At 35.1% G+C, this 18,352-nt stretch overlaps 3 protein-coding genes and 1 long non-coding RNA gene across 6 annotated transcripts; 2 read left to right on the forward strand and 2 right to left on the reverse strand.

Annotated features, from left to right (window-relative positions):
* The first annotated feature begins 4,333 nt into the window (after nucleotides 1–4,333).
* Nucleotides 4,334–6,239, forward strand: LOC106371602 (elongation factor 1-alpha 1). Its single transcript, NM_001315606.1, is given in 3 exon segments — nucleotides 4,334–4,370; nucleotides 4,794–5,257; nucleotides 5,345–6,239. Coding segments are annotated over 2 exon segments (1,350 nt in total). The 5' UTR covers nucleotides 4,334–4,370; nucleotides 4,794–4,795; the 3' UTR covers nucleotides 6,233–6,239.
* A 570-nt stretch (nucleotides 6,240–6,809) lies between these two features.
* Nucleotides 6,810–7,491, reverse strand: LOC106370385. Its single transcript, XM_013810400.3, has 2 exons — nucleotides 7,233–7,491; nucleotides 6,810–7,141 (listed from the first exon to the last, which is right to left on the reverse strand). Exons 1-2 carry the CDS (start codon nucleotides 7,313–7,315, stop codon nucleotides 6,913–6,915), a joined length of 312 nt encoding a protein of 103 aa, XP_013665854.1. The 5' UTR covers nucleotides 7,316–7,491; the 3' UTR covers nucleotides 6,810–6,912.
* Nucleotides 7,492–8,241: 750 nt separating this feature from the next.
* LOC125579213 lies at nucleotides 8,242–10,495 on the reverse strand. The gene is made up of 2 exons (XR_007317214.1): nucleotides 8,667–10,495; nucleotides 8,242–8,572 (listed from the first exon to the last, which is right to left on the reverse strand). It is a non-coding gene; the product is annotated as an uncharacterized LOC125579213 (long non-coding RNA).
* Nucleotides 10,496–10,623: 128 nt separating this feature from the next.
* LOC106371605 (E3 SUMO-protein ligase SIZ1) lies at nucleotides 10,624–16,099 on the forward strand. Of its 3 annotated transcripts, XR_007317213.1 has the most exons (18): nucleotides 10,624–10,863; nucleotides 11,041–11,121; nucleotides 11,265–11,307; nucleotides 11,389–11,461; nucleotides 11,553–11,715; nucleotides 11,823–11,953; nucleotides 12,087–12,155; nucleotides 12,462–12,549; nucleotides 12,634–12,709; nucleotides 12,833–12,906; nucleotides 13,022–13,129; nucleotides 13,496–13,657; nucleotides 13,782–13,886; nucleotides 13,971–14,051; nucleotides 14,131–15,055; nucleotides 15,159–15,292; nucleotides 15,537–15,625; nucleotides 15,739–16,099. XR_007317213.1 is itself a non-coding variant. In XM_013811681.3 (17 exons), the coding sequence occupies exons 1-17, from the start codon at nucleotides 10,840–10,842 to the stop codon at nucleotides 15,775–15,777; spliced, it is 2,568 nt and encodes an 855-aa protein (XP_013667135.2). In that variant the 5' UTR covers nucleotides 10,624–10,839; the 3' UTR covers nucleotides 15,778–16,099. The 3 variants fall into 3 exon arrangements, 2 of the variants coding, with proteins under 2 accessions (XP_013667135.2, XP_013667134.2); XM_013811681.3 differs by having other exon boundaries at nucleotides 14,131–15,292; XM_013811680.3 differs by having other exon boundaries at nucleotides 14,131–15,292; nucleotides 15,537–16,099.
* The last annotated feature ends 2,253 nt before the right edge of the window (nucleotides 16,100–18,352 follow it).

Consider the following 18,352-nt stretch of genomic DNA (forward strand, 5'->3'; position numbering starts at 1 on the left):
TGACTGAAAAAAATCAGGGCCAAACAATTGTGTTTCTTCCCTTGCTGCAGTGCTGCTGCTACTTTGAACTCCTCTCAAATCAAACGTCTTCACCTTATTGAATCCATCACTCACTGTCCCACGTCTTTCTGCCGTTAGGCCGTCGCAGCTGAATGCTTGTAGTTGTACTTGCGGAAGAGATCCATTCAAATCTCAGATTTAACACAACTCCCTATTTTTCTTAACTCAAACTATGAGCTTTTAACCCCTAAACTTAAGTTTACTAGCTAGAAGAACATTCGTTTTCATTTTATTTGAACTTCACATACATAAATATTTTCAACTTTTTTTTTTCAAAATAGTTTGTACTCTTTCTAATATTCAAACATAAAAAAAAAATTGTATTTTTCATGTGAAGTACGTACCCCTTCTATTTCTTTTCATAAGACGTGTTAGTAAATTCTTTTTTTTTTCAACTTATTTGACGTGTTAATTCTTATGTAAGAATTTAAATCATTTTCTAATTTTAGCTAACCGTACATTTTATTATGAATTCTGATCAATAATCATATTTAGTACTATGCATAGGCCTTCAACAAATATCATATAAGATTGTACTTTCTTTCGCGAATGGAAATATAAGCCTATCTCGTAAGGATAAGAATCGTATTCTATTCTGTTCTATTATATTCTATATACGTGATATATACGGTTCTAACTCTAATTAACAATGGCTATCAACTATGGTTAAAATGTTATGTGAAATATGCGTACCTCCATAATATTCTTGTATCGCCTGATCTTGGATTGACTCTTGCTTGGCCTGTGTACCGTTCTTGTTCGCAGAGCTTGAATCATATATCAACTTGTAAAGTTCATCTCCAGGTTCCGAATGGATTACTTCTTTCTCATTCAAGCTCTCATTCTTGATGGAAGTGCTTGAATCGTGTATCTGTGACTTGCTATCCACATACTCTCCTAACCAGAATTCTTCGGTCTCTTTCAATTTATCTTCGTCTTTTACTGGAATCGAAAATTCATTGGCTTTCGTAACTTTCTTGCTCTTCCTCCTCCAGAGATATATGTTTCTCATATTTGGAAGACATCCAATCCTCATAACTCTCTTTATAAGCTTTTTAATTGTTGGATACCGATCTGCTTTTTTACTATAGGAACTGAAATATGGAGATATAAGATCTGACTCTTGTTTCGACATCAGTTAAATCTCTGTATGTGTTATATAAATACAGTTTCATGTTAATGTATGTTCATATGCTTACCATGGAGACACGGAAGAGATCATAACGTGATATGACATACAAACTCGTAGACATCACGTCACTGCTAGGCTCATTTCTTCACTTCTTTATTTGCACACCATGTCATTGATTATATGACCACCTTAACTTCTAACTAATCAACATTAGAATGTAATACTTCGTGGAATTCTTCTTTTATACCGGGGACAAAATAATAATCTACATGCTACGCTACTTCTATATATATCTTCCATCAATACAACAGTTACCCGGTGATTACTTTTTAATCACTTAAATATGATGTAAGCATCGGAATATGATAGGAAAATTATGTTAAAAAGTATTATAGAACTGTGTACCTAGACTTTTGGAAAGGAAGAGGAAAATATCAACGTAAAACGCAGATACAAGTTTCACACGATAAGACCAGAATTAATCGTACGTGCACAATGATAATTGTACAATAATATTTTATTTGGTCGGTCTTAGAAATACTTAGACCTGCAATCCCAACGTCCCTAATCAATCGTACATTGTTATGACTTTCATCAACGTTCTTCGAAATATAAAGGTATGAAAGTTACAAAAAAATAATAATATATAAAGGTATGAACATCAACATTAATCAATACTTATTTTTGTTTGGAAATTAGGTAGCTTTCTAAACGAACAGTAAAATGAGATCCATAGTGGTCAAATGGATCTCACCAAACCTAGTCCTGAAGAAATCTTTAACCAATATTCACACAAACGTAGTTGTTGTTTTTCGAGACATCCATTCACAAAAGCATATAACACATGTATACTAGCTACTCTTTGACTCTACACTAGTGCCGTCCCTAAAATTTATGTGGCTTAAAGCATTTTAGTTAAATGTGGCCTTATATTTTAAATATTTAACTATATATTTTTGTTTATAGTGTTTAATTAATTTAATACATTTTTGTAAGCAAACAACAATATAAAATATGTGAATCATCCCTAAAAAGATGTTTATGTTACTTATATTTGGTTTCAAGCTTTAAATGCATGAGTTAAACAAGATGTTGGCCTCTTGAAGTTTATTAATTTTGGTAATGATAATATACTAGTAAATTTTTTGAAAATGGTTGGAAATTTTAAAACCTTATACAAACGATTAGTCAAACTAAAAATTACAATGAAAAAAGAATGAAATGTAAAAGCAGAATAAAAGATATATGGTTGAACAGAGTGAAAAAAGAGTATAAACAAACAAAACAAAATGATAAATCAAAACAAAAAAAGTGATAAAATCTCTATTACGCTACGAGAAAGAACGATGTTTACAACTAATAAGTCAAGTCACTTGACCTAAACCTAAACATACTTAAGCTATGTGGCCTCATTTTTTTTTATTATTTGGTGGCCTAATTATGCTTCACCAGCCTTAAGCAAGGGACGGGTCTGCTCTACACAATATTCCTTTTAAGTACTCCTCTCGTTTGAGATGGTATGAGAGAAATGAACTCACTTGGAAATTATAGTCTCAAAGATTGTATAAGAACTCAAAATAAAGAACTCTCTTTATTAATCCCTTTTAAGAAAACATTCAAAAACCTTAAGCTTCTAAACCACAATCTCTAAAACTCTCAAAGGTATGCAACACTCTTGAGAGATTATATTTCCTAGACTCATTAAGAAACTATCTTAATCCTATCTCCATTAGAATTGGTGTAACTTGAGGTCGAGTTAACTTTATGTTTATCTCCAACATTCTCTCTTTTAAACTTGAAGTTAATTATGTCTTGAACTCCAACCAATTCTCTCATCTCTTTGAACTTTATTCTTCCAAGTGATTTGGTTAAAATGTCTGATTTTTGTTCCACGCCTGGTACATGTTGAACCTCTACTTGCTCATTTTTGATACATCCCTTATGAAGTGATATCTCTTATGAATATGCTTGATGCGTCCATGAAATACAAGATTCTTCGTTAAGGCTATTGCTGACTTGTTGTCGATACATATCATCACCTTCTTGCATGATTGTTCGGTGATCTCTTCCAATAGTTCTTGCAGCCATATTGCTTTTTTTGGCAGCTTCAGTGGCAGCCATAAATTCTGCTTCACAAGATGATAATATGACTGTTTTCTGCGAGCACCATGTAATAGGATATCTATTCAGGTTTATCTCCAACAAAAATGAATTTATTGGTATATGATAATCTGATTGTAGCAACCCATCTAGCTAACTAGGAGATTTTGGCTCAGATATGAGTTTAAGAAAAGCCGATCTATAATAGTGGAGGTTAGATTCCCTGATGACCCTGAGTGGGAGATATCCAGAGAAGTCATTGAGTTTTGGAGAAGTAAAAGAGAAGTTGAGTCTACTCCTCAAGAAGAATGATGTTGAAACCCAAGTCTCCAATATTCTGCCCGGAGCTCACCACATAAGAGAGCATCGTCCTTTAGCAATATAATATTGATGGCTTTCATCAAAAACTAAAGGCTTACATGTGTTTGTTTAGTCTTTGAACATGTGCTTCCCTCTTAATTTAGTTCTTACATAGTGGTTTTAAAACCGTGATTTGATTAGGGTGGTTCTGCATACCAAGATTGATTTTGTACGCGTATACAACAATTTACTTCCGATATTACTGTGTTCCCAACGAAATGTTATTATGTTGTCGTATACACACCTTGAATGTGATACTATATGCCAATATCTGAGGTAATCCCGATTCTGTAGTTATCATTTATATGTATATTAATTATAAAACATTCAGTAGAGTTAATCAATTCTTTATTTAAAATCACCTTAATTTTAGTTGACTGTTTATAAACACGTCTTAAATAAATTCGCTGTGAAAATTAACTGTTCTTATTTAATTGAGGAATCAATTTGTTCATATTGTGTTGAATAGCAAATGCTCAATTTTTGAAAAAGTTGCAGGCATGCACTGATGTGCACCCAACACTTGGAGAAAAGAATTTTCAAAAAAAAAAAAAGATCCAAAACGCATAAGGGCAAATTGGTAAAACTAGAACCACAAAGAAAACGCGAAAACCCTAAAGCTGGTAGCTATAAAAGTACCTCATTAGTTTCAGTCTTAGGGTGCGCTCTCATTTCAGCTTCGTAGCCGCAAGTCCTCCTCTCAGATTCTTACTTGCAGGTGAGAACAAACTCTCTCTATAGATTTACGATCCTCATCTTCTTAGAATTATCGATGCTGTTTCTGTATTATTGTTTATATCTCCGTTGCTTAGAATCCTTATGATAAGCTCTATGTTGACTGTGATTATCGCTTGCTAGAAGCTGTTAAACTGTTCGAGTTTAAGATCTGAGTATTCATCGATCTGTTAGATTATTATGATTCTGATGAAATCGTACTGCGATCTGTTGATTTGTGCGATTGAATCATTTCTTTGATGCGTATGGTTGATCATGTTATATATTTAGTTAGATTTAATGTATTGTCGCTAGATCTTTGATTCTATTTTCATAGATTGTAGCAAGTCAATGGATCCGTATTGTGTTTTGAATGATTTTATTTCTTCTTGTTCTAATGGTTTGATCGTGTTGTATTGCCATGCAGCTATGGGTAAAGAGAAGTTTCACATCAACATCGTGGTCATTGGCCATGTCGACTCTGGGAAATCGACCACCACTGGTCACTTGATCTACAAGCTTGGTGGTATTGACAAGCGTGTGATCGAGAGGTTCGAGAAGGAAGCTGCTGAGATGAACAAGAGGTCTTTCAAGTACGCGTGGGTGTTGGACAAACTTAAGGCCGAGCGTGAGCGTGGTATCACCATTGATATTGCTCTCTGGAAGTTCGAGACGACTAAGTACTACTGCACGGTCATTGATGCCCCTGGACATCGTGATTTCATCAAGAACATGATTACTGGTACCTCCCAGGCTGATTGTGCTGTCCTCATCATTGACTCCACCACTGGTGGTTTTGAAGCTGGTATCTCCAAGGATGGTCAGACCCGTGAGCATGCTCTTCTTGCTTTCACCCTTGGTGTCAAGCAAATGATTTGCTGCTGTAACAAGGTGAGCTAACTTCTTGTTTTCTTGTTTACTTCTTATATTATTTTGGTTTGTTTGCTAACAGATGTGTTTTATTTATCTTGATCTCAGATGGATGCCACTACCCCCAAGTACTCCAAGGCTAGGTACGATGAGATCATCAAGGAGGTGTCTTCCTACTTGAAGAAGGTTGGGTACAACCCTGACAAAATCCCATTCGTCCCCATCTCTGGATTCGAGGGTGACAACATGATTGAGAGGTCCACCAACCTTGACTGGTACAAGGGACCAACTCTCCTTGAGGCTCTTGACCAGATCAACGAGCCCAAGAGGCCCTCTGACAAGCCCCTCCGTCTCCCACTTCAGGATGTCTACAAGATCGGTGGTATTGGAACGGTGCCAGTGGGACGTGTTGAGACCGGTATGCTCAAGCCCGGTATGGTTGTGACCTTCGCTCCTTCAGGGTTGACCACTGAGGTTAAGTCTGTTGAGATGCACCACGAGTCTCTTGTGGAGGCACTTCCAGGTGACAACGTTGGGTTCAATGTTAAGAATGTTGCTGTGAAGGATCTTAAGCGTGGGTATGTTGCATCTAACTCCAAGGATGACCCAGCTAAGGGAGCTGCCAACTTCACATCCCAGGTCATAATCATGAACCACCCTGGTCAGATCGGTAACGGATACGCCCCAGTCCTCGATTGCCACACGTCCCACATTGCAGTCAAGTTCTCTGAGATCTTGACCAAGATTGACAGGCGATCTGGTAAGGAGATCGAGAAGGAGCCCAAGTTTTTGAAGAATGGTGATGCTGGTATGGTTAAGATGACTCCAACCAAGCCCATGGTTGTCGAGACTTTCTCAGAGTACCCACCGTTGGGACGTTTCGCTGTCAGGGACATGAGGCAGACCGTTGCTGTTGGTGTCATCAAGAGTGTTGACAAGAAGGACCCAACCGGTGCCAAGGTGACCAAGGCCGCAGTGAAGAAGGGAGCCAAATGATGAGACTTCTCTCGTCTTTGTGTTTTCTTTGCTTTTAAAAAAACTTTGATGGCGTTTGAGCCTTTGTTCTTTTATTTTCTGTGACTTTCTCATCTCTACCTCCTTTTTTTTTCATATCTCTGAGACTTATGGGTTACAATTATGCAGTTTCTGGATAATTTTGCGTAGTGTGTTTTAGTGTTTTGTTTTGCTACAAATTAATTTTCTTTGTTCTTGAATGCCTTTTTGTTTTAGCTTAAACCCGGCCACGTTCTGTCGTTAACCTGAGAGCATCTTTGTTTAAACGCCCGTCCAGAATTTAGGAGACACTCTTCATGTTCTTATTCATCAATATTACCAAATGGAGAATGAGTATATCATTGTTAATGATACTCTAACAAATTACAATGCTTTTGAACCAGAATTAGTTTAACAACGATTAGCAAACAAACTACCAATTAATAAGCTTTGACTAAATGATTAAAGTTTAGGAGCGGTTATCCAGCTAAGAACTATAAACCAAAATAAAAAGGGAAGATGCCAAAAGAGGCAGCAAGCATCAAAACATCATCACACCAACGGCAAATAAACGTGTCAATAACAGTGAAAACATTCAGGAATATTTTATAGATTTTTTTGATCTGCAGTTTTACAACAAGCAACATCTCAGTGAGATCTACGAAGAGTTTTTGGGGTTTCTTTTAGGCAGCTTTAGCTGTGTGAGAAGAAAAGCTCCATGACCCTAGATCTTGGAATAAAGCAACTAGATCTCTAACATCTTCACTCTCTCTCATCTCTTGGAGCCATAATTGCTCGTGGAATCTCTCCACACCCATTTCTTCTTCTGCACCATGTCTCCTGGATGCACCTTTACCTTCTGATCTCCTTTTCTTCTTCATCACCTTCCTCCTCTTGTCATGATCTGCCATTCTTCAACATAAAAAGAAGAGAAACATAAGTAAAAAAGAAATAAACAGAGGAGATCTCAAGAAAAAAGATGAAGAGAGGAAACATATTTTACTCTTTGGTGAGAGATAGCTGCCGAGAGATCCCAGAGATGCAAAGAGGGAAGCCATAGTTGCCACTAAGAGTTGTTGAAAGCATTTCTTTTCCTCTGTAGATTCAAGAATTTGGGAGAGACCTAAAGAAAGAGAAACAAAAGACAATATATTGAATTGGGAAAGGATTAAGGAGTCTATAGATTATATATAGTCGTACTATGTAGTTAATACTATCCACTTTGGTATTGTAATAAACGAGAGATAAGACTTTTGTCTTGTTGTCTGTGCAATTAATTAGTAGTAGCAGTAGGTATAGTATCTTCTTGTTCACCCATTCAAATGCATTAAGATACCTGGTAGAGTATTGATATTTTTATTATAATACTCAGTTTTTAGTGTAGTTTAATTAAAGAAACTACTTTTATAACTTTTTATTTTTTTAATTATTTGGAATATATCAAATTACACAATAAACATATCTAATTGTATTAATTAGTGAAACTTAACTAATATCAATTGAAAATAATAGTACGGCTGAATATACAATTCCGACCAGTCACATCCTATGATTTCAGTAGCGGTGAAAGTAAAAATATCGGTTTCACTTTACCGCTTTTCTCCTCATGAGTCCCATGACAATTGACAACCCAAAGTTTTGGATTCTTCTCTTCTTTCTCCTTTTTAACTTTTTTTTCCTTCTCTTCTCTCACTTGCATTTGATAAAATTAGGACAAGGACAATAACGCTTTTCAGTTTTCCTTTTTCTTCGCGAGAATCAATGCAGTCTCGATTGTTAAGTCCTCAACTTGTTCTCTAAAACCAACTTGTTTAAGAGTTCCTTGTTTAATAACGTTAATTCCACCTTTAACTTCTATATCAAGCAGAGTTTTAAACACAGCCACGTTAGTTTTGACGTCACTGTCACCATTTATTACACAGTATGAAAGACATATCAAGCAGAACCATCATTCATCCAATACCATTTAATAGAATTGATGATTGTAACCAATCTTGCAATGTTTTGCAAGAGAGAAAAAGACTACTAAAATAATATTGTGATAGTAAAAATTTTCAAAGAATGTTTTATTGAGATTATACGTACAAATAGAATGTGTAAATCTTAGTTGGTATGGATAAGTGCCATAGCGATACAATGGCTCAAGTTGTGCCACAGAGTGACAATCCAGGAGCTACTCGGAGTACAAAGTACCAACCATTATACAAGGATCAGACGTCAATGTTTTTTGAGACCTTGATGCAAAAACCAAGGTCTTGATGTCGCAATTTCCCTCCATATGCATATGAAACCTTGCTAGATTTTCGCCACTGTCAGTGAACGTTGTATATATGTTTGTAACATCTGAGAACAAATGCAAAACCAAGAGCTCAAATAAATTGAAGAGCAAAACCTATACACAGATATTAAAAGAAATATAATCAAATTGATAGAGCACCTTGGAGGTGAAAGGTAATGTCAAATAATTGGACATGACGTGAAAACGATGACCTCACTTGGGATAATAGTTCATTTGATTGTAGCCACAAAGAAAGCGGCAAACTAAACGACAACCAAAGAGCAACGATTGTGATAGTATATTCTCTCTTGAAAACCATTGGATATATATACATGGATGAGATGAATCTAATAGAGTGTTTACACTTACACACATATATACAGAATCATCATGAGTGTTTTCTTGCTTCTTCGATGGCTTGGAAACTGCAAATAAAGGTTCGCTTCGCAGGAGAGATAGCGCCATCACTTCTTCTTAAGAGTTTAGAAGATGGTGACGGTATCTCTCCTACGTAGCAATCCTTATATATGCATCTAAAAGCAGAGAAATACAGTTGGAGTTTCAAGGTAATTCAGTTAAAATCATTATACAGTTTAATATTGTGTTATTACCTTTCACTCTAACAAATGATGCATAGCATTTCAAGCCGTATTTATTTTTCTTTCTTTCTTTAAGTAACATGGTCATCTATAAATATTCTATTTGTACTCACATTGCAATAAGTTAAAGGATTGGTCACTACATGACCTTGGCTTGAGCCTCTGGATCACCTTACTATAAATGACAATCTGGTTCCTGCTCTTTTCTCAAAGTTGTTTTTGTCTTAATCTGTTTAGTTTTCTGATTGGCGTGCTCTTGAAGATTAGCACATCCCTCAGTCCGAAAACTACAAGAAAAGCTTATCAACGTATAAAATGTATTGCAGAATACACATTTTTCGGGTTTGATTCTCTCACCCACTAGAGAAAAAGTATTTTCTTTAGTTTTTTTGTTTGTTTGTCTTTGACAAGGGGCCTATTGAAAGGTTTAGACGAAAAGGTTGACAATTCTGTGAATACTATCAACATCATGCGCTCAAAGGTTAAATAGTTCCCACTGGAAGCAAAAAGAGAATTCAATAAGACCATCTCCAAAGACTCAAGAATCTTCACTAAGTAGATCAATGAAAATCTAGTTCTAAGTTTTTGAATATACAAAAAATATCAGACTTGTACATAAGAACGTACCACATGTTCAGTAACCTTACGATGACAATTTATGACATGTAATATCCTCAAAGTAGCCATAGATGTGGAAGTAGTTATAATTATTAGTGAAACTTTAGCACAAAAGCTACACGTCAAGATTTTCCAAACAACAACATTAAAAAGCTAAAGTATCCTCCAGATTTCCCATTCTGCCATTTACGTACCACCTTGTTGCTTATATTGGAGCAAGAGAGCGATGGAAAATAAAAAAAAACCTGCTCGGCCCATAATAACGACTGAATCACATTTTAGCCCATAAAGATATTTTTATGATATATAATTTTTGTTTTAACTATAAATCAACGTGAAGAAGGTTAACTGTATAAGAGAAGAATCTGTGTATTGTTTAAAATACAACTGTAGAAATTATAGATACATAGATAATTACTGAATCGAATAGCACGGGAATAGATATGTTCTTCTAGAATGACCTTTTACATTTAGATATCAATATTTTTTGGAATTCAATTTATATTACCTACCAAATTTGACCGAGTAATGGGGTATGCATATGAATATGAATGCACAACCCTAGTTGAAAAAAGTAATACTTCCAAATTGCATTGAGATACTATAAACCGGCAAATTAGAAAGCAAATAGAAGAAAAGTATTATAAACCGGGCCGTTTGATCCAACGGCTGGTGTTTAGATTAGAAGACCAACGAAACGTCACCGTTTAGATTGTAAAATCTAAATAGTGGGTGGAGAGAGAAAGAAAGAAAGTCAATTATAAAAAAAAGAACGCGTCAACTTTTCGTAGTGGTGGTGGTGGGGGGGACTTAGGGATCAGACCGTGCACGTGACCGCACGGAAACTAAACCCGGACGTATTGCGCGTGACTAAACCGGATTAGATTAATCGACGACTGGTCCGGCTACCCTTTCTTTTGTGTGCGTTTCCTCTCCCAGAGAGGGGATCGATCTTTTTTTTCTTCTTTTTCCTTATTCCTGGGTGGAAAATCTTATCGACCTATAGAAAACCCTAATTTCTCATCAGTCTCCGATCCCTTTTGGTTTCTGTTTTGATTTTGTGAAATTTAGAACAGAGCTTTTTGCTTCTTGTTTGTGTCTGGGTGGTTCACGACATGGATTTGGAAGCTAGCTGTAAGGTATTTTATTTGTCTGAGAGATCGGTGCTTTATATGATGCGTTGTGGTTTGATATATAACGGATGTTTTCAAGAAAGCTTTGATTTGAATTCAGTTTATTCTTTACGACTATGAGTGTTTAAAACGAGATGTTCTCAAAGTTTAGTTCTTTTGGTTGTTGTTGTTGTTGTGTTGCAGGAGAAACTTTCATCTTTTAGGATAAAAGAGCTCAAGGATGTGCTTACTCAGCTTGGACTTTCGAAACAGGGGAAGAAACAGGTTATCATCTTTCTGCTGATTGTGTTTGTGGCTCTCACAGGGCACTGCTTAAATAGTCGTGGTGCCAACTTGGAGTATTGCCATTGTGAATGAAGTATCTGTTTTTTTTTTTTAAATCCTTTTGATTTTTTTTTGGTTAACAGGATCTTGTTGAGCGGGTCTTGACACATCTTTCTGACGGACAAGGTTAATTGAAACGCTTCTCTTTTGTTTATTCATGTCTTTGGTGTATTAAAACTCACTTCTCTCTTCGTTTCATTTGGACAGCCGCCAGGTTGTGGTCTAAAAAGAATACAATGGCGAGGGAAGACGTTGCAAAACTAGTGGATGATACATACAGGTGAGGGATCGTTTCTTTCAATGGATTTCTTGTTGAATTGCGGTTCGTTATTACCACAATGTTTTTTTTTTTTTTTTTTTGTGTTCCGTAGGAAAATGCAAGTATCTGGGGCAAGTGATTTAGCATCAAAAGGACAAGTAAGTTCAGATACTAGTACTCTGAGAGTCAAGGGGGAGCCTGAAGATTCCTTTCGACAAGAAGTGAAAGTTCGATGTGTTTGTGGAAGTTCACTGGAGACTGACTCAATGATACAGGTAAATCTAGAGAAAAAAACTCTGTGCGTCTATTGCTGTTTGGCTGATGTTCATATCACTTTTGTGATGCTGAAAATTATGTTCTCTTCTTTTATTTTCGATTTCAGTGTGAGGATCCTAGATGCCATGTTTGGCAGCATGTTGGCTGTGTAATTGTCCCGGAAAAGTCAATGGATGCAAATCCGCCACTTCCTGAAACCTTTTATTGTGAAGTCTGTCGACTTACCCGAGCTGACCCGTAAGTAGTGTTTTCATAGAAGTTGGAATCTTGTGTAAAATCTCAATTGTTACTTTTTTTACATTAACAACTTTGGCTATCCATTAGGATTGTGTTTCACGGTTGTGTCTCCTACATGGTTTTCCTTGGGCAGGTTTTTGGTTACAGTGGCACATCCACTTTATCCAGTGAGGTTGACTCCAACTACCATCTCATCTGATGGGTAAGAACTTCATATTTTCCGTATTGCTCTCATTATAGACGTTAATATTGTTATTTTTTTTTAATATTTAGAAAGCGAAGTACTAGATAAGCTTATCCTAGATGGATACATCACCATCCGTTTCATCGTGCATTATATATGTTCATGTTTTTATTTCCTCAAACGATCTAAGTATCAAATCACGGCTCTGCTAGTCAGTTAACTTTCAACTAATCACATTTTTTTCCGTAGCTAGATGCGCACCTACTGAAATAAAACTGTTACCACCTTTTGTTTATTCTAATGCTCCGATCAAAACTTTTCCAGTACAACCCCAATGCAGAGTGTTGAGAGAACATTTCAAATCACAAGGTCAGACAAGGACTTGTTGGCCAAACAAGAGTACGATGTTCAGGTTGGGTTGGTTTTGCAGAAGTACTCAAACATGTAAAACTGTACCTACGTAAACGTTTCTAACTGGAATTTTACTTTTGTTCAGGCGTGGTGTATGCTTTTGAATGACAAAGTTGTCTTTAGGATGCAGTGGCCCCAATTTGCTGAACTACAGATCAATGGTATGACTGTGACATCCTCTCAAATAGGGAATGTGTTAGTTTTCTTGTTATTCTGATTGTATTCAATAAGAATGCTTTATATTTTCTGATATGCGATTCATGATACACCTTATCATTTCATAGGTATGCTTGTACGCACAATTAGCCGACCTGGGTCACAGCTTTTGGGGGCCAACGGCCGCGACGATGGACCTACTGTATGTTTTTTTATCCCTAACCCTTTTGACTGAAATATAGGAGTAGATCTCTTACATTGAAAGTCTTGGAATCAGTAGTGTAATTTGTTACCATCTCATTTTGCTATTTTGGCAGATAAAACCTTATATTAAGGATGGGATTAACAGAATAATCTTGAGCGGAGGTGACAGTCGGAGATTTTGTTTTGGAGTTAGACTTGTGAAGCGCCGGACTCTACAACAGGTACTGGTGACAGATATTGCATGAGAAATATTCGAAATGTTTGGCCGGTCTATGGCGGGTAATAAAGACATAAATGTTCAAAAAAAAACATAAGGATCTTTTGAATATAGAAAGCACGAAATTAAATTGGCACTGGCAACTTACTTTCCCACAAAATATGTTCGGATTTCAAAATTTCCTGTCCTGTCCTTCTGTCCTCTATTTCATTCAGATAAGTAACTGATCGTGGTCTTGTGTGATACATGGTTTGCTAGATTAAGCTTTTTTGTATTGCAATTGCTAGCTAATGTGTTGTCTGTCTGAATGCTCAGGAATTCAGTTATAGTTATCCAAGTGGCTTCAAACTAACTCACTTTTCCCATCTAGGTTCTAAATTTAATTCCAGAAGAGACTAAAGGGGAGACGTTTGAAGATGCTCTAGCACGTGTACGACGCTGCATTGGAGGTGGAGGTGGAGATGATAATGCGGACAGTGATAGTGACATTGAAGTTGTTGCTGATTTCTTCGGTGTCAACCTCCGGTGTCCTGTAAGTTACTAATAGCTTGTAGCTCAGTTTTCATACTTGTTGCAGTCAAGTAACTGATGCTTACTATCTTCCTAGTGTATTTGGTGCTGTTTGTGTGTTTAATTGTCTTTCTGTTTGTCATTAGATGAGCGGTTCTAGGATAAAAGTTGCTGGGAGATTTTTACCCTGTGTGCACATGGGCGGGTTTGACCTTGAGGTGTTTGTGGAGTTGAATCAACGTTCCAGAAAGGCAGGTTTCTTATCCTTGTCTAAACATTTGGTTATTCATCTTGTTTTCTGACTTTGTTTGTTCTGTTGCCTTGTTAACATGCAGTGGCAGTGCCCTATTTGTTTGAAGAACTACTCAGTTGAACATGTAATCGTGGATCCTTATTTTAACCGTATCACTTCTAAGGTATACTTTTGGGGAATACACTAAAAATTAATGAATCTTTGTATCCACGTCATTGAATTATTCTCTTCCTGCACGACAGATGAAGCATTGTGATGAAGATGTGACTGAAATTGAAGTGAAACCTGATGGTTCTTGGCGTGTAAAGTCCAAAAAAGAGAGAGAGCTCTCTCAGTGGCACTTACCCGATGGTAGCCTTTGCCCCTCTGCTGATGAGGTTAAGCGGAAGATGGAAACGTTGATTCCGGTTAAACAAGAAGGTTTCTCAGATGGTCCAACTCCTCTGAAACTGGGCATAAGGAAGAATCGCAATGGTGTTTGGGAAGTTAGGAGACCTAATACAAATGGCCTTTCTTCCAGTAATAAGGTTGGGTATCAGGACAAGAATGTTATACCGATGAGTAGTAGTGCTACTGGAAGTGGTCGTGATCGTGATGATGCAAGCGTAAGCCAGGATGCTATTGGATCCTTTGACTTTGGAACCAATGGCATCGAACATGATTCCATTTCCATGAATGTCGATTCAAGTTATAACATTCCTGACAGAAACCAAGCTGGAGAGGATGTAAACAATGATGTTATTGTTCTAAGTGATTCTGATGAAGATAACGATGTAGTAATCACTACTCCTGGACCTTCATACAGTGGTTGTCGAGCCGATGGTGGGGTAAATTTTCCGTTGAACCCTTCTGGTATCATCAACTCATATAACGAGGACCCGCACACCATGGCTGGGGGAAGTTCACGCTTAGGTGGTTTCAACGATGACGATGAGTTTGTTACGCCCCTTTGGTCATTTCCTTCTGAAACTCCAGAAGCCCCTGGGTTCCCACTGTTCGGATGTGATACTGACGTTTCAGAAGGTTTACTTGGTTTGCATCATCATGGCGGCCCACTAAACTGTGGTCCTGAAATAAATGGAGATTATACCATGGCTCCTGAGACATCAATGGCATCTGAAGCAGTGGCGAACGATGGAGGCCTAGTTGACAATCCTCTTGCATTTGGTAGAGACGATCCTTCACTTCAAATATTTTTGCCAACGAAACCAGATGCTTCAGCTCAGAATGGTTTTATAAACCAAGCTGATATGTCAAATGGTATCCGCAGTGATGACTGGATTTCGCTAAGGCTAGGCGATAGCGCTGGTGGGAATCATGGAGAGGCTACTTCTGCAAACGGGCTCAACTCAAACCAGCAGATGTCGACAAGGGAAGGTTCTATCGATGCTACGACAGAGACTGGTGCGTTCCCTGACTAAGTCAAATTATATATGCTTTCCTGCAACCATCAAGGGCCCTGTAAATGTGGATCCTTTTCATGATGTTGCGTTTCTATTTTTCTTCATTTTATTGTAAACAATGGATGGAGAAAGATCTGTTTTAGTTTCTAAATGTAGCTTTAGCCGATCATTTATCTTTGACGATGTCCATTCTATCTGTAGTAGTCCATGTGGTACACTTACTGACTGTTAGTGCGTATTTGCAGCTTCGTTGCTTTTGGGTATGAATGACAACAACAAGGCAAAGAGGCAAAGATCAGATAAGCCATTTTCATTTCCTCGCCAGAAGCGTTCTGTAAGACCTCGGATGTTCCTCTCCATTGACTCAGATTCTGAGTGATATTTTGTTCTCTTCTCTCTCTCTCGGGATGATTCGGTGTTCCTTTTGATTCTTATTGCTATGCACAGAACAATCAACATGATCATCGGACAGCATACCGGAGTTAGCCATGATTTGCCTTGATTCTCTGTGCAGTCAAGCATCGAATTGGTAGTGACTATTTATCTCTTTATGTTGGTGATTCTCTTCAGTAACGGTTCAGAATCTTTGGCAAAGCAAAGCACAGAGGGTGATTTAGTTTTACTTAATAGGCAGAAAAAGTGGGCATAGGTGGTTCCGGGTTAAGTATACTCGAATAGTTTTTTCTTAATTAATTATTTTTTGGAAGATTATAAAAATTATTTGGGTGCCAGAAGCTATAGAGGCATGTAACGTTGTAAATTATGGGCTCCCTATTTTTTTTTATTATAAAAATCAGCTCTTATTGTGAAATAAGTTTTCATCATGCTTCTGGCCAAAGCCAGAATTATTGGTTAATTTGTTTATGTTTTCATCATTTCTCTTTCAAATCTACGGCAACTGTTTTAAAAAGTAATTTGTTTATGTTTTTGTTGGTTAATAATTCAGGTACAATATATCTGTATTTATTCAACACATTACTAATACTGATCTACGTGAAGATATGCCTCTTTGATAAACAAATATTTCTTTTTATTTGTAAGAGCCACATTTATTTAACAAAAGGTCATGAAAACAAATCTTTAAAATAATAATCTTCTTTAAAAAGTAATTTACTGAATTATAATAAAATTAATAATTATTTATAACTAGTAAATTTGGTTAAATTTATATAAAGTTTACAATACAAAATATTAATTAAGACATTATAGTGTATATCAAAGGTTATGAGAAGTATTTATTTACTTACTAAATAAATATTTATAATTGACTGATTATATAGATTCGTTGAATAATTAATATATGCTATTAATTTTAAAGAGAAAAATACAATGGAACAATAGTAGGTTCATATACTTCTTGAAATATATTAAATTGAAATGCAAAAAATAAATTGGCGTATTGGTCTTTTAAAAAATGAGAGTAAAATAATAATTATAAAAAAAATATAAATACATTTTATTTAGTTTTTTGAGTTAAAATATTATGTGTATTTCCCTGTGAATATAAACTTAAATATATTTTAAAATACAGCCATTAATTTTTATAATATTTTGTTTTGGTGTTTTTATTTTTATTTTAAAATAAATTTATATTAGTTTAATTTTAGTGATACTTATGATATTTTTACTTTATTTGTTTCTAAAAATATTTTATCATTAATGATTTATTTGAATCTAAAAACAAAAACCAAAATATAATCACCAATCAAGTTTTTCAAAAAGCTAAAATCTACAGCAAAATCAAAATCAAAAACAAAAAACTAAAATCTAAAAACTAAAAACCAAAAACTACAATCTAAAAACCAAATAAACAATCATCACCTAATTACACTCGGGTTCTAGTCTTTACAGTAAATTTAACATTTTCACAACTTGTATTTTTATCTTGCCCATAGCCAATAATACTCAGTAGTCAATTTTTGGGTCAGATTCAGATCATATCTTTCTATACTTTCTTTTGGAACTTTTTTAAAAGTACATCTTTTATAATACCACTTTTAACATTTCTGTTAGTTAATTACTATTTCCAAAAACTACAATTAAACTAAATAGAAATTAACCAAACTATCTTTAGCCTGAAAATCTTAAAACATAAAAAACAAATCGTCTTTGCCTCCATTTTTGTTTCGAGGAAGGGCCTCCACTGCAAGAAGAAAATGTCATAGCAAACAAAACTATTTCACACGTAATTTCTTCTTTCAAATTTCAGATTCAACAAATATATATGATAAATGATTTCAAATAACCTCAAAACAAGTTTTTGTTCCCAAACTATTTTTCAGAAATCAAAATGATCAAAATAAGTTTTATTATAGATGTAAATAACAATTATACATCTCCTCTACAGATATATAGAAACTTAATATTTTTTTTTAATTTTTAAAAAAAAAAATTGAATTTTTTTTTATCAATTCTTATTTCCTAAACTGTTTTTCAAATTTTTGTGAAAACATTTTTTCTTTTCCAAAATTATTTTCAGGAAAAAATGATCTTAAAAGTGTTGGAATACAATTCTAAATATGTATGATACCTATTCAATTTGAGTTTACAAAGGCCTTTATGAATAAGTATAAAATCTTCCTAAAATATAGGAAAATATTGATAAACATGTATAATATCTTCATAAAATTTAGATTTTTTTTATAAATGTGTATTTAGGAAAACCTTCATTAATATATATTTATGAATATTTTACTGAATTAGAATTATATGCAAATTTAGGAATAAATTCCAAAAATATAAGTATAAGTTATATTCAAAAAATATGTTTACAAATTTATGAAATTATTCATTAATTTATATTTTTTTTACAAAGTCAGGAAGATATCATCACGTTTAAGAAGGTCTCTAACTCTCTATAAATATATGTTTTTTAAACTTGTTCTAAAAAAAATCAAAAAAAAATATTTCGATTTTTATATTTTGTATTTTTAATATTTAATATTTTAATTTATTTATATTTATCTAATAAATAATAAATTAAAATTATAAATGAGTATAAATATATCATTTATACCTTTAATGAAACATATTTGGTCAATTTGATTTTTTTGGGGACTAT

Source organism: Brassica napus, chromosome A10 (genome assembly GCF_020379485.1).
Source record: "Brassica napus cultivar Da-Ae chromosome A10, Da-Ae, whole genome shotgun sequence".
NCBI lineage: Eukaryota > Viridiplantae > Streptophyta > Magnoliopsida > Brassicales > Brassicaceae > Brassica > Brassica napus.

Coding starts and splice junctions, on each gene's coding strand:
- LOC106370385 (XM_013810400.3), bottom strand. CDS start 7,315: ATGCTTTCAACAACTCTTAGTGGCAACTATGGCTTCCCTCTTTGCATC. Junction 7,142..7,232: donor CAGCTATCTCTCACCAAAGA/GTAAAATATGTT, acceptor TTTATGTTGAAG/AATGGCAGATCATGACAAGA.
- LOC106371605 (XM_013811680.3), top strand. CDS start 10,840: ATGGATTTGGAAGCTAGCTGTAAG. Junction 12,156..12,461: donor ACTACCATCTCATCTGATGG/GTAAGAACTTCA, acceptor AAACTTTTCCAG/TACAACCCCAATGCAGAGTG. Junction 14,052..14,130: donor TTAACCGTATCACTTCTAAG/GTATACTTTTGG, acceptor CCTGCACGACAG/ATGAAGCATTGTGATGAAGA.